We start from the raw sequence: 16395 nt of genomic DNA on the forward strand, positions 1-16395 counted from the left end.
ACCTTTGCTCTTTTATGTGGAAGAACAAAGGGAACCCATTGAAGTGAGCACAGCACCACGGTTGATTTTTTCAAGAAACAAACTCACCTACCGCAAAAACTTCACTAATGAATCCAGGAAAATGCCACGTTGTGTCTCTACTCTGCATTTGCAGCCAGTGATGCTGAGATAAGTTGTATCTCCTTTAAGGTACTGCAACATAAGTGCTTCGAAAAACGACCTCATTTTTCAAAAGTTTTATTGTTAAGTTTGAAGACTAGACAAGGTCGTACTGGTTTTACATTGCTCCACGTGATTTAAGTATATACAAAACCACTTGAATATCACACAGCTTGAAAGGTTTCAAAGGTCATTGTGTCCGAGATACTTCTGTACTTACTGACACATCAGAAGCCAGCACTGAATATTATAGTTCATATTTGTTGTATAGCAAAGATACACTCATCCTTAAGTCTTCAAAACTGAGACTTAATTTGTATGCAGCCATTCCAAAAGAGAAAGTCAACCCCAAAACCGGAGCCAGTTAATGTGATGAACCTCTAACACAGATAAAACAGAGCTTTATTTCCCAGGCTATAAACATAGCACATTACCCAGCTACATAAAGGTGAAGCCTGCCTACAAATACTTAACTGGTTCGGGGTGAAATTTAATTAGGAAAACATTTTTAGTCTTGTTCAATGTCATTGTTACAATTAATGCAGAAGTCAAGGATCACATCAGAGCATTTCTCCAGTCACTCTTAAAGGGACATGCACTGTCCTGCACCTCTGGTTTTGTGATGTTGGTTGCTTTCACTGGGAGAGAACAGTCATGTTAATTTATAACTTGTCCCCTATGGCAATGGTGTTCTGCTCTCCTAGGACACAAAATAAAATTGAAGGGAAAAAGCTTCATTTTGGACCATAATCTAATTCTTATCTGTTGTGCTAAATCTCAAGTATTTCATGTAAACCAAGAGTTATTTCAGACTTAGGCTGCTGGCACTGGGAGTAGATTTGGTACTATGGCTGCACAATGCCATTCCAAGAAAGCTTTTTGGTAACTGAGGAATAATGTCATGTAGGTTGAAATTGTAAGGGATGACATGTATGATTCTTTTGTAAATTATCACAGAGTGTTATCACAAGGTATGGAACTCTCCTTGCAGGATGTGAAGACTGCTGGTAGGTGAGAGCTGGCACAGGACATCAGGATGAAAATATTCAACACTAAATTAATACAAAATAAAATTACTATGTTCCATACCATGACAACTCTACATGTAGATTAAGGGATAACAATTAAATTACTAAATGAAGAAAGACTAATTCAAAACCAAAACTGAAGTCACAAAGGATGAAACAAACAAACAAATCACTTAAGAACATGGAACAAACATTTCAAAAGAACAGTAACACAAGTCATTAAATGAGGGAGCATAATTTTCTGAAATGGCCTTCTGTTTTTTGGATACAGTTGACTAGAGAAATAGCTACATATTATTCTTCATATCTGTAATTAAATTCAGGGTCAATTACTCTCCCATAATAGGAAAATGCCTTTGAATCTCTTTAAGAATGGTGTGTGCCTTTAAGAGATATATATTACTAATTTTTTTTATTATTATTTTTCTTAGAGCTTAAAGTGCAAAAATGGGGCAGTAGGTAATTTGGGGATAAACTTGTCCTCCATTATTCAGATTTTTTTTACTGGTTAGAAGCACCACCAAGATTGACTTTCTCTTTAAAATCGCTCATTATGCTTGAAGACCACTCCATATATACATCATTAAGGAATGCTGTTAACACAGTCACAAACAAGACAGTAACAGTCTAGTGGCTTTTGTTATGCAGCACAAAGTAAAAAATAAAGAACAAATTTAGCAGTGTTGCACAGGACCTCAACATTTCTTACACATACTTTTACCTTTACAGGACTCTTGTTTAGAAGTCTTTAAATGTCTAAGCCTTATAAAATAAATACTTGTATAAATACAGTTTAAGGATTAAGTCATTTTATAGAGGCAGGGTGTTCTGTTCGCTAAAATGTGACAGTTTAAATGACACTATCAGAAAACCGCCACCAATATATCCCCAATTCTTGTATGTAAAATTCCTGGCTGCTATTCTGGAGTCTTTCACAGTTCAATGGATAATATATATTTAGTCTGTGGTGGAGAATGTGTGATTAAATGCAGGTTTTTTTGAAATCCAAACCATTTTGTGTCCAAGGTAAACTTTGTACTTTGCAGACTGTGGGCCAGCTAGCTGTTGGCCTGGGAAGCAATGCCCAGGTTCATACTTCAGAGTTATTAATGAGAATGTAACAGTGACAGAAAGGATAAGTCCAGTGACATTTGCTAAAACATGCAGCTGCATCTCTTTCTCTTTCTTCCTCTCATTCTCTCTCTCCATATCAGCATGTTATGAAATTAAAAGGTTGGCAGTAATCATAAATGCTGTTATTTCAGGTAAGAAATAAAAAGGTTCCTGGTCCATTGTCCTAGGATTTTTTTTTTTTTAGACTTAGGTGATACTTTGACATAGTCACAGAACACTTTATTCTAAGGAAATTCGGATTGCTCTTCAAAGGTTGGCATCGTTACCTCCATCAACAGGGGAAACTGAGTCATAAGGGAGAACACCCCCACTGCTGCTCCATTTTTTCTTCTAAAAGCTACTAAAATTTTGAAGTGGGGTTGCTTACAACACTGCTAAAACAGCATAGCATGTGCAAAGCATTTCTGTAGATGGGGCATGGTGAGGCATGGTAGAAACCAACCTCCTCGTGGCTCACTGGTGTGTGTCTGAAAGGACTTTTGTAGGAGTGGAGGGTGACAAGGGTCAAGGTTTTCTAATCACTCCTATGACACCTCTCACCTTCTGGGAGGAAGGCTGTGACCTTAAGAAGAGCACACAGAGAGCGTTTTCCTGGAATTAAGGGAATCATTCCTCTTGTGTGTCTTTTAGCACGTGGTTCCTCCACTACATTTTCCTCCTCACAGAAATTCAGGGGGATTCTGAAAAGCAGTAACTAGGTGGGCAGCTTTGTTTAGGGCTGTGTGGTCACCCCTGGGTAAGTAATGAAATGGGATTTCTGACACACCGTGTACCTTTACCTATATGGGCACCCAAGATGAGACACCACGAGTAGCATGGTGTCTCATTTCTGCCTCGTTGAGAAAGCACATCTCAAGCAAAATTGAATAAACTTTGGCAAATTCATTAATTTCATAATACACTGAGAGCAGATTTGGTTACATATGCAAACAGGTGACCTCTGACAAGGAAAACATCAGCAGTGATACTAAACAGAAAAGATGGAGGTCATGTTCTATAGCATGCAAAATAGAGGAGGAAAATGGGGTTTATCAGGAAAACACTCTAAGTGCATGGACTCTGCTGTCCAGACGAAAGTGATGAAAGGTAGCTTGTAACACCACAAGTACTGCGCTCCACAGTACCAAGGAGTATCTTCCAAAATATATAAGTACTGACAGTGTTTGATAGGCACAATTACTATAATGCAGTCATCCCCAAGTAAACTTATTGCTAAAAGCTGCAGTATCACTTTTTGCAAGTAAGATGACAGTATGATTTATGAAGAACTTGTCAGCCCAATGTTCCTAAAGCTGCAAATAAGAGTTGTCACACCATTTCTCTTCCCTTGTAAAAAGGATGCTGCTGTTTGGTTGTTTTTTTCCCTTAATACATTTCAACTTGTGTGAACAACTCAAAGGAAAACTAGGAAGATAATTCCACAGCAGAAGGGATAAGACTAACAGATTTCAAGGACAAAATTGGATTGGATCACTTAAAGGGCAGGCTTAGACCTCCGTGCGAAAGACAGTTAGCGGCCTACCATAAAATGAGCGAGCACTTGGTTCATGGAACACCGACTCAGCATCCTACAGGCTTTGCACTGTTTCCTCCACAGAGGGACCCTGGTGGCAGTGGGACCCTCTCAGTTCTCGGCTGTGCAGCCCAGCAGCTCTGACCGCAGTGTGATCCGGCCGTACCACGACCAAGGCAGGATCCGCACGTGCCGCGCGTGGATCGGCGGGTCGATGACGTTCTTGCGGTGTGTGTCATTGTCAAAGTTCCCCTGGAACACCTGAAGGGAGGCAACAAGATGATTTAGGAGTGCGTGGGCTGAGGAATAGCCCCTGATGCACCCATGGGCATTGCTCTGTGATCAAATTTTATCATCCGTGCATTGAATTTCAGTTTTAAACAGACAGAGACAAGGTTTAGATGGGATATTAGGAAGGAATTCTTCCCTGTGGGGATGGTGACGCCCTGGCACAGGTTGCCCAGAAAAGCTGTGACTGCTCCAACCCTGAAAGTGTCTAAGGCCAGGCTGGACGGGGCTTGGAGCAACCTAGGCTAATGTAAGATGTCGCTGCCCATAGCACAGGGTGAGGCTGGATGAACTTTAAGGTCCCTTCCAATCCAAGCCTGTGATTCTATGAAGTGATGCTGCAAAGAGCACCCGCCTTTACTAAGACTTTGGAATTCCATGGCATGTAATGACACACTCTGGTAGATACAAGCTTTTGATTCACAGAATCTCAGAATATTCTGAGTTGGAAGGGACCCACAAGGATCATCAAGTCCAACCCTCAGCCCTGTACAGGACCATCCCAAAGAGTTACACCACATGCCCCAGAGTATCATCCAAACACTTCTTGAGCTCTGTCAGCCTTGATGCTGTGATCACTGCCCTGGGGAGCCTGTTCAGGCTCAACCACCCTCTGAGGGAAGAACTCTTTGCATGATATCCAACCTAACCCTCCCCTTACACAACTTCAGACCATTCCCATGGATCCTGTCACTGGTCCCCACAGAGAAGAGATCAGTGCCTGTCCCTCCTTGATTCAAAGCTTAATCTGCTACTGTCAAGATTCAGGGCCTGGCCCCAAAATTTAAATAAAATACATTAACATTTAAAAAATTAAATGTGTTTCTACTTGGCATTTGTATCATCTCAAATTAATCTCAGGAGATCATGTTATTGTTTCCAAGAAAATAACAATAATTAAAATTAAGAAGAAATTTTATTGTATCACTTATGAATGGATGTAAGTACACAAAGCCTTTGTAAAGTTGGTGATTATCAAGGATATTCTTCTCACGTCAAGCAAAAGTCAGTAGATAAATTAAGGGCATTTGGTTGTGATCAAATGAAAAAATCCTAGCACAGTACAGTGCATGCTATAATCTTATTTCCACTAGTATTGCTTAAGCAACACATGAGTTCCCAAACTTCTGTCTGTGTTAAATCAGTGCCAGATTTTTGCCCCTGACAGATACTATTTAAATTCAAAGGCCATAACACCAATTTTTGGCAAAATGATCAGATTATCCCCTTGGGTTATTTTCAGTTTTTGTGGGAAGTGTTCATTCTCTTAAAATGTCAGACAATTCACTTCTCATTGGTAAAAACTGAGTCTGATGGCTTTTTGACTTGAAATGAATGGCTGTCTTTTGCACCATGCAGAGAAGAATATATGGACCTCCTGGAGGTGTGCTTATACGACTAAATTAATGGAGATTACAACTTTCCTAGAAGTTCTTGGGAAAATGTTAGAGTTTGAATTCAGAAGAGGTTGATCTACTATTTTAACCCTTTTGTAACATGTTTACACAGCTTCTGGTCTCTATGCTGCATGTCTTGTTTGAATTTTGGAAGCCTTCCTCCAGTGTTATAAATTTAGCACCCCAAATGAAACATGTGCCCTCCATTAGTGATGCTCTTTCACAAGTGATGAATTCCCCTTCTTGTCTGGCATCTCACTAACACGGAGATGGCGGCATTAAAATATGTAGCAGTTCAGATAAAATGGATAAAATTGCAGAGAAACTGAACGCAGAAACACCAGTGTTGTGACTCTAAGGAGAAAAAAAATATATTTACCACAGAAAAAATTGTTTTCTGCCTGAGTACAGTGTTGATTGCATAAATCAGCTGGAGCTTGAGCTAACAAGGTTGCACCTGAAGCTGAGTTTCACTTGTAGCACACAATAAAAGGCAGTAAGCTCATTATTGAAATTACGGAGCTGCAACCCCCCAGCATACCCAGCTAGGAAAGCTTAAAAATAGTTTTTCTATATATATGTGACTTCTTGCACATGCATGTGATATATCTGTTGATATTTTTTACCAAGCTAGATGATAAGTAATGCATAAATACAGACAGTTCTTGCTGCAGAATTACTGCTACAGAACTGCAAAATACTAATTTTATTCACTATTTCATTCCCTCTATGGAAGACGCATTTCAAAGATAGCATTTAAATGAAGGCTTAGAAAAAAAAAAGTGGTTTACCAGGAGACCTCTTTACAGCCCCAGTATTCATATCATAATATAGCTATGCAAAATGAATAAAATTATGTGATGCAAACCCAGAAACACATTCACCTGAAGAAGATAGGATTATATAATTTACTTACAGCAGGAAAACAAGAACTAAATTTTATTTTTAACTTATACATAACTTCATTACCACTTGAATTCAAACTCATCTGTTTCAGAGGTTACTTTTATGCAAATATGAAATTCACTTTCCCTCAATATTCAAATCTGGTTTCAAGGAATAACTAAGGGTGCTAGATCAGAAAAAAGATTTCAGGGAAATAAATTTACCAAAAAGAGAGGGAATCTTTGTCAGCATCGGCCAATGTGATCAGCCAATATATAACATTCTAAGACAAACGTACTGGATTTTTTTGCTGTGGCCAAGTGGCAAATTTCTCATAGGAAAAAAAAAATTTGTCACTTTTATTTTGTTTCAGCCTCAATTCACTAATGGAGTGAAGGAACTTGGAAAGAGCACAGAGGGCTAAGGACAAAACATGACATCTGACATCAAAAAAAAGCTATTTGTGTAGCCAAAAGTAACTTTATGTTGCTTTATACCCAAACAGTCAACTCTAAATAAACCACCTAAGCAATTGAAAGCTCTTGAAGAGCTGGTACCTCTCAATGACCACTCCTCAAATTTGTTTCTGAGTAGTGTTTTTCAGGATACACTACCTCTGAAGACTGCAATGATTTACCAACATTCGAGAAGCTGATGTTTGAATTACAACATATAGCTGTATGTAAAAATATGCTCATTGACAAAAAAAAAAAAAAAAAAAAAGAAAAAAACAGAAGGTGACTGAATGAAGTACAGAATGTGAGTTATTAATGCGTGAGAGCATAAAGCCAGTGAAAAATCTTCATTTTGAGCTCTGTGTTGGTGCAGATCTGCTCCTGCCTTATCCCAAATGGCAAATAAATAGAGAGAAGCATCAAGACAGCCACAAGAACTGAAGAATATCCTTTTGCAAATTATTAAACAGATAAGTCCCTTCAGCCCGAAAGGAGATATTATAGATGTCTATAAAACCCTAAGTGGTGTGAGGAAAATGGACAGTAGGTAATATTGCACTGTCGTCTTGTAATGACAGCAGGGTCATCCTGGGCCACCCAAAGGTCACAGGTCCCCATTCAACACATAATTAAACTGTGGCACAACTCTCACAGATTTTAACCGCTGTTAAAGATCAGATAAATTGTGAGGGGCAAAGCCAGCAGGGGCTAGTAAGGACACAGATAAAAAAAAAAAGCCAGAATCTGGGAAATTGCACCAGGGAAGCATAACAGCCCTACTACTTAAATTATCTGGTGTTTGCTACAGGATGCTCCTTCCTTTGGACAGAGCTTCAGCCTCCTCCCAGCCAGTGACTCCGCACATTGCAAGGTGCATTTTTTTGGTAAAAATGGACTAAAAAGCTCCTGTTTTTTGACACTTCTGTTGTAGAATGTTACAGATTTTATACTGGCTATATCTATTTATGTCAGTCTGCATTTTTAAAAGGTGTAACTTGCTAAAACATTTACTCAGCAGCTGCGGCAATTTTAAACATACAGACCCCACATCCATGTGTAGCTCCTCTGTAGTTTAGTCTCTTGCAGCTGTTATTAAAAGAAAAAAGGTAGAAAATGCATCTGTTGTGCTTTTAAATATGATAACAATTCATGATCATTTTAGGCAAAAGAAAATGAAAACCCGGAAAATAGGTACTGATACTCTCTGCCAAAAAAAAAAAAAAAAATTTCTGAATTATAAGCAATTCTTGTTTATACTTGTGTATAACAAGCAATTTGAATGTCTTGACTTCAAACATTCACTGAGATTTTTCAACAGAACTGTTTTATGGCATCAGCAGTAAATCCAAATACTGACAGTGTAAGTTGATTAGAATTTAAAAAAGAAAATTGTTCTATGTTTTAAGACAGAATAATTTAGGAAAAATATCTGAAGACTACTAGATTGAGAAAAATGGAATTTATCACCATCGATGTTTGGTTTGCTCCAAACTTGTATTTAGGGCACATCCACAAGACCTGTTAACAGGTGGCTGTAGCGGGTGAAACAGTTTGTGGTGCTGTACCAGTGGATGTTCACAGAGGATGAAAATTCAGAGAGCCTGATTCTCCACAGAGAGCCTTTCTGGAGCTCATATCTCACAGAAACTTGTATTTACATAAAACGTCTTCATAACCCGTAGCATCTGCTATTTATAATAATGGCTGAGTTGAGACTGAATAATGTGCTCTGAGATGGTGAAGTCACTATGTCGTCTGCTTTAGCTTAACCATATTTTTCACTCTGAGCAGAATATTTTAAACATCTCATGGAGCAGTTAATCCTGCCCATATTAGAAGAAGATTGTTTTATAAAGTGTCTACACCTGACTTTGGAGTTTGCTTCAGTGCAGAACATCTCAGTGGTCATATAAATAAAGGGGACATTATTCATTTAAAATTTAAAAAGAATTTGCATGAAAAGCAATTTCTGACAGTCGTATTCCTTTTACTTTAGCAACATTTTATATTTGATTACTATTCACCAAAGAAGACTTGCTTAAGCAAGGGAAGGAATCTGCAGATTTGAGGAGTCCAATTAGTTACTTTGAAATTTTTTGCTGCTGGTGGAATGACCTCTGCACCACCTTTCTACAGGTGGACTACACAAAGCGAAAGGTGTTGATTCCTCACCAGAAACAGAGCTACTGTTTATAGGGATATTACATTCCTTGGAAGATGCTTTCCACTGTAAAAGACTGGTGAAGGATTTTTTAATAAACATATATAGATATATAAACACACGCATGTAAGTGTGTGTACATGTATTTTGGAGTGATTAAGAGAAGAAAAAAGTCATCCTTTCCCTCTGTTGTTGTACATAAAGTGCATTTATATATGATACACATGATTATATATTACATGACCTTTATTATTTCTTGAGGTTCAGAATAGATACAAGCAGATAAAACCTTTAAACTTATGAAACATATTATCACATTCTTCCTATCTTTCCCATTTAATCTACATACTGATGGTAATAAAATGGGAATTTAGTCTACTCTTCATAGTTTATAGGAGGTTCAAAGTCAAAAAGAGAAATATTTTGAAGATCAACATCCCCCCAGAAATTCAAGGTAGACTGTTTATATGAGCATTTTGTCTTCCCTCAGCTCTTGGTGTGGTATGAGGGAGACAGATGCCTAGAATGAGTATAGCAAGGTTGTCATCTGACAGAAATCATCTTAATACTGCTGAAAATAATAGAAGTTATTTGCAATTTAAACCAGTACAGAAAAAAGTCACTTAGAATAGAAATTACAAGTATTACTGTAAATATTAGTATTAAATAGTAATAATAATAATATTACTAAAACAAAAGCTCTTTACCTGTGCCAAGTACGTAGATTATGTGTAGGAATGAAATCTACCAGTGTAAACCAGGTATTAAATAATTAAACGACATCAGAAAAACCATTAGCAAATCTAGCAGGAAGACTTTTTAATCTGACATGATCTAACTTTCCATTTGTAAGTAGGTTCCTGTCTTCTATTTCTCTGGCAATATAATGTACATACAAAAGCATATAACTTATAACTAATTCCATCATTCTGTACCCAAATCCAGTCGCCATTTGCATACTGGATATCGTCTACCTGTAGCTAATTGCACTGTTGATGGCTGATGATGACTGACAACGATGCAGACTGCCAGACTTCTTTAGGCTACTTTACATCTTCCTGTAAAAAACAGCCTTTGAAATGCCATTTGACACTGCGGCTGGCCTTGAGTTACCTGCAGCAGGATGTGCAATTTATAAATCACATGTGGAATGTGAATTTAAAAAAAAAAAAGAAGGTCAGATTTGGGTTGGATGTCCTTAGTTTTGGAAGCATAGTAAGCTAGTGACCTCTAGTTGAGAAAAATAAGATAGCTATTAGCTCTGGTCCTGTTTCTAAAATATATTTTCTTGCTATATGACAGCCTGCAACGTAGTTTATTTTACTTCTTGGAGGCAACAGGTAAAGCTTTCATATTTTTCCAGGCAACTCATTCAAACCATTTAAAATGAATGAGAAAGGCTTAATTTTCTAAAGTTTTATATTTTTTTTATGCCCCCAGAAAAACTTTTGTCTGTACTCACAGAAATTCAGCACAGATGTGAAATGAAATGACTGGCCATTAAAACAGCAGAAGCCAAACAGGAGCTGGAGGAGACATTGTTCTTGGAGTAGCTTTTTCATTTGAAATGGTGCAAAGAAGAAAACTGAACACTGTATTTATTTCTCCTCTAAACCACTATTTTATTACAGACTGATCAAAGACACAGGCTGCACACAGTGTGTAAGATACAATATTTGATGTATTTATGCAAATATATATACAAGATACAATATATTGTATTTTACACAATATAATACAAGAGAACAATACTTTTTTTCCTTTGTAAAATCACATCACAAATGATGAAGAGGGAAAAGGGAACAGCCTCAGGAATTCAGTGAAATCTCTTGATATGTAGGACTCATCCTATAAACTGAGGAATAGTGAGATGCTCAGCACCAGACAGGATTAAGTTCTCAGCTCTTACTTAAATGCATTAAAGTCACAATATTCATCCACAAATCATTATTGCCAGTCTATGAATATCTCCCTAATTTATGTCCCTGGGACTTTAAAAATATGGGTTTGTTTGTTTGTTTGTTAGTTTGTTTTTTCATCCTGTCTTCCTTTTCCTGAAATGTTTTGGAATCACCTTTCTCCAAAATTTTTGGATGATTATACAAGGATGACAGGACGAGTATAGAATGAGTAAATCACCTGAAGAAGAAATAAGGAATCTGTACATTCTATCCTTCATAGAATAAATCAAGATATTCAGTTAATAAATAGAAGCTAATGAGGGTGAAGTATGAGTAATTTATGCTTGCTGTTTTTGATAGTTGTCAATATCTACCTTTTACCTTCTTTCTGTATCTCCCGAATACAGATGAAATATTTCTCAACAGTTTCACTTTGCTGCAAAAACTTGTTTTCTTCTACAGTGTTCCTGCATTTGGGAACAAATCTTGTGTCTCACCTTAAGATAAGGAAATTGTTGTGGATCCTGTGTGAAGATGACACTGTCAGATAGGACCAGTGATGCTATTTCTCCCCTGATCCTCATGGGTGAGGTACAGCATTGCTGTAGTTTGGTGTCAGACTAGGAGGGTTTGCTGGGTTTAATGGGCTCCTTTCCCCTGGTCAAAGAAATTTAAGTACTCTCAGTAATGAGACGGACAATGGAAATTGATTTACTTGCTATGAGTACGGATGTGATCAAGCTTGTTCCCATTTCGAAAGGTGGGATCAAAATTCAGAGTGGTCTTGGCAAACTGGAGAAAGAACAATATTGTAATTTAATAATGATGAGTAGCAAGCCAAACCTAGGAAGTCATAACCAATGTCACAGGTTATGGAGAATGATGGAACAGGCAGTAGTTCTGTGCTAAAGATTGCATCAAGTTTGTGAAAACACACTTCAGGAAAAGCTGCTCCAATCAGAATACAAAATAATGATCTGATGTTGAGAAAATAAACACTTTGAGGGAAGACTGAAAGAAAAAAGATTGATTTTTCCCCAAGAACAAACCAAGAAGAAATAGGTTAAAGTATTCCAGCCAAGACAAACTGGAAAAAATAAGATAAAATCAGTCTTTTCTGTCCTCTGAGGACAGGGCTGCTGAGGGGGATAAGCCGCTTTCCACCTTTAAGGATATTTAAACACTGGAGTTGACTGTTTACATCGTAGAATTTTCATCAATATCTGTTTCTGTGAACATATTAAATAATAATCTGATGGAGAATAGTGCAGGATATGAGTCTTATATGAGGTCAAGGACAAATAATTGAATTAAGCCTTAGCTCTAGAACTGAACAGACTTATTTCCCAAATTCATTCACTTCTGTAATGTCTGCCATCAGACTTTTGACTTTTTCAGACTTTTGTGATATGGGAAAAACTAAAAATAGAAAAGATATTCTAGATTTGTGTTTCTGTATCAAAGATCTAGGTCTTGACTCTTACTAAATTATCTTTCTTTACTTTGTACAAATTTAGATTCAGGAATGTTAACTTCTACTTTCCAGCAAAGTGTATTTGGTCTTATTCTGCTCCTAATTGCTCTTGATCTGTTAAAGAATCATAATAATGTGCATCTATTTTACTCTTAGGGATGTTAATTAATATAGGATGTGATGTGTTTTAATGTGAGAATGATTAAGAGTTTTCCATTGTTCCTAAAAGAATATGTGTATAGTAATTAACAACACAGATGATGATGAAAACAAAAGAATTTAGTTGCTTTGGTAAATGGTACAAACAAGTGCAGACTGGAACAGTGGTGTTAAGTCAGAGTGCATTTTCTTTTAGATTTGGTTGTGACTGTATTTATCACCAGGGACTTGGATGCATGTTCTCCTTTACAATAAAATGAGTGCAATAGTTCACTAACAAAAGTTTGGCTTGGAGAAGACATTTCTTTCACAGTAGAACATCCTCTTCTCTTTTTAAATGACAGGGAGTTAAAACAGGACGTGAACAAAGCACTGAAGTGACTATTTGTCATTTATATTGAATGTATTTATGGAATTCCTATGAAAGGTGAGCTGTTTGTTTTCAATTTTTATCTGATAACCAGTTATATGAGAGACATCAATAATCATCAGTGTCAGGACCTTCTAAACTGAAGGTCCTGGCTAAAACAACTGATTTAGTTTTCCATATTAAAACGCCTTAGAATTTCACAGAGAAAAATGTCAGTGTGAGTTAAAACCACAGTGACTTGACATTTGGCTCTTAAGTGGGACTTTGCAGATCAAGCACCCATCATCTTTGGGTGATAATCTTACAAACATAACTTGACAATGCAGACAGGGACATACAGCTATGCACATATTTAACCCAGTAATTTAGGACACTTTCCCCCAAAAAATAGATATATATTTGATCAATCATTTAAAATCAGAGAAATTTAGAAGGTGCAGTGGTGTAAACCCTTATCGTTAGATCTTCTTGTACTCACACAACACATGTCAATACATACCAAAATCTTTCTCACTACTTAAAAAAGATTAATTTAATTGACCAATGTGGTGGATATGATTTTTTTTTTCCTGAAGAATCTTTCCTTATATTAAAAAATACAAGTGCAAATGGAAACATTTATCAACCTGAATACCCAGATTTGAGAAGTTATCAGACATATCAGCCATCTGGTATTTCAATAAATGTACCTCCTGTTTCAATAAGACATAGCCCTACTAAGACAACTAATAAATAATTCACATTTTGTCAACTTGCTTAACTTTCTCTTAAGCAATGCATATGCTGTAATATTTTTCTTAACACATAATATTGTGAACTGAGGTACTTGCAGTATGAAAGTGTTATGCAGTTTAAAGGAAAGGTATAATGAATAAGGAAAGGAAAGTTAAATGTTTCCAGGTAAATCAATCAGCAAACCTATACTTTCCCTATGCTGCTCATTAAACATTGGCAAAGGAAGTTGTGAAACTTTTTTAAATGCTTTTATTTATTTTACAGTGTAATAAAAATAATATTTTCATTGGTTATTTGAAACCCATTAATTTCGAGAAAGAGAAAATCAGTCCAAAATGGCTACAGGTAATGAGGTACATTAAAGATGTGTTTCACAAAAAAATACTGAAAATAGTGCATGGTTACTAAAATTTGCACTCAAACACTGTTTCTGAATATGCAAATAAACTGCTATTTACACGCCTTCCCCTTTGGAGTTAAATAAAGAAATAATTCCAATAAATGGAGAACTGCAAAGTTTTATGTCCCATATTTAATAGCATTAAGTCACTGATAGGTGTAATATTGCTGCACTGCGAATGCCATGGTGTTATATGATTCTTTTTTAATCCATCTTGACTTTTATCTGTGGGATCCCATGGAAATGGAACCCCATAAACCAGGTAGTGTGCAATAACCTACAGACTGTGGGGTCAACACAACCCAAATACCAGTTTTGTCTGTGCTTTACCTTATCCTTCTTCTGCTTCTCATCTTGGTATATTTTCCAGTGCTCCCCATCATTGCTGTAGGCAAGTTTGTAGGACCCCACAAACTGGACATGACCGAAATCTTTAGCTCCCTGGGTAATGATCCCAGTGATTTTTGTAGGGACGAGCAGGTCGACCTGAATGGAACAGAAATAAACAAAATAGAGGAGAATGTCATTAGAACAGCTTCTATTTGCAGTCTGTCCTTACACCACACCAAAGCAAAATGGTGCAGCTCTCACCATGGCTCTCCCACAGAAAGTAATTTTCCTCCTCCAAGCTCTAAGCCAACTTATTTTATTTTTCATTTTTTTGTACTTATTGTTTTTACCACCAAATGGCGCAACAGAGCTAACCTCATGCCACTTTCTAGTGTGTTGAGTGTCATACACTGTCCCAACAAAACAGCGAGCACCATTGGGAATGATTTGTAGCTAAAAAGTGTTCCCACGCTCTCCCAATAATCAGATTCCCCAAGTGCCTTTTAATTTCCTTTACAGCCCCAGAGCCCATGCTCTACTAAGTTTTTTAAAATATTTACTATCATGCTTCTTTTCCTGCTGAAATTTCTTCTTTCTTTATGCTTTTCTTTCTTTTTTGTCTCGAGACTTCAAACTTTCTCATTTCTTGATTTTCAATTTTTTTTTTTGAGTTCTTTATTTTGCAATCTTAGCACAAGACTTTTAAAAATGCAAGGCAGGAATCCTAAACCCTAATAAAATCTTAGCTTCCAAGTGCCTTTTATGTGGGTCAGCCAATCTGTAATCAGTTTTTTGGAGCCAGAACCCAAAACTGAATATAACATATTTGTGCCAGATGCCTTGGATTAAAATGATCAAGGAAAAGAATGCAACAACAGAAGTAAATTGACCTATTAATGTATTTTCAGAGAAAGAATGAAGAGTTGAATTCCCTATCAACACTGACATTTTCTTGAAATGTGAGAGTATAACTTAGGTTTCCTTCTGTGTCCCCTAGAAATGTGGCAAGCCAATAAAAAAAAGGAAAAAAAAAGGTAGATTTATTTCAAGCAATAAATGACTGTGAAGCGGCTGGCATTTTTAATATTGTCCATTAAATCTGGCAAGAGAGACTAACAGTAAAAATATTACAGTAGAATGAGAGGACAGCTAAATTCCTTGAGAAGAAGATTAATATGTTTATACAGAAAAAAAATACTAAAAAGAGAATGTGAAGAAATTAAAAATCTCTGATTGATCCAAATGCTGAAAATCCAGTGTTGGATTTTTTGGAAGCAGCCTGATCTGGTGGAAGGTGTCCCTGTCCATGACAGGGGACCTTTAAGGTCCCTCCAATCCAAACCATTCTATGATTCTATGATGCTATAAAGAAGAAAACACAGAAAAGTGTAAGAGTGCATTTATAAGAACAGAAGAGGAAAAAATGACTCTTTGGAGCAATCAGACAAGGAAGCCTGGAGATCCCAACATTTGACCAAAGAGTAGAAAATAATGAGTAGTAAATACTTTTAAGAAAAGAAGTAACTTAAAAATATTGAATACTGAGATACCACAACCTTTACCAGAAAATGTCAGTATCCATCGATGTCTCAAGAATTTTGGTTTTACCAGAATGAACTAATTTATTGCCCTCTGGTAGCAGCACTGTTGCTCAGGAGAGCACCCTAGGATATGAGGAAAGTATCTTTGAGAGGCAAAACTCTTTCTGTGTTCTGTTTGTTCAATGGAGAGAGAGAGAAGAACTCTCTCAGAGCAGTAGTCAGTTTTGGGTGCTTTCATGGATGGCCTGATAGTACTTCTTTTTTTCTATAAGGAATGCAGTAGGGCTTGGTTCTGCAGCCTAAATATGTCTCTGGGAAATGAACACTGCTAATTAGTATAAGTCTTTCATGAATTAATAAACATCAGGTTTCCAGACCTTCCTTCCAAATATTTTGGAGTTTAAATGAATAGTCTGTTTTTCCAAAAAAAACCCCAACCCCAGCCTGATCTGGTAAGGAATCACT

General features: G+C 36.8%; 1 protein-coding gene across 3 annotated transcripts in view; it reads right to left on the reverse strand.

Moving 5' to 3' along the window:
• Nucleotides 1-230: 230 nt before the first annotated feature.
• EDIL3 (EGF like repeats and discoidin domains 3) overlaps nt 231-16395 on the reverse strand; it is a 223540-nt gene continuing 207375 nt past the window's right edge. For all 3 annotated transcript variants that reach the window (XM_027635017.1, XM_027635018.1, XM_027635016.1), the window contains 2 exons: nt 14390-14545; nt 231-4095 (listed from right to left, as the gene is read on the reverse strand). In XM_027635017.1, coding sequence (XP_027490818.1) covers nt 3946-4095; nt 14390-14545 — 306 coding nt within the window. In that variant the 3' untranslated portion in view covers nt 231-3945. The remainder of the gene's footprint in view (nt 4096-14389; nt 14546-16395) is intronic.

Source organism: Corapipo altera, unplaced genomic scaffold (genome assembly GCF_003945725.1).
Source record: "Corapipo altera isolate COAL_440 unplaced genomic scaffold, ASM394572v1 61411, whole genome shotgun sequence".
NCBI lineage: Eukaryota > Metazoa > Chordata > Aves > Passeriformes > Pipridae > Corapipo > Corapipo altera.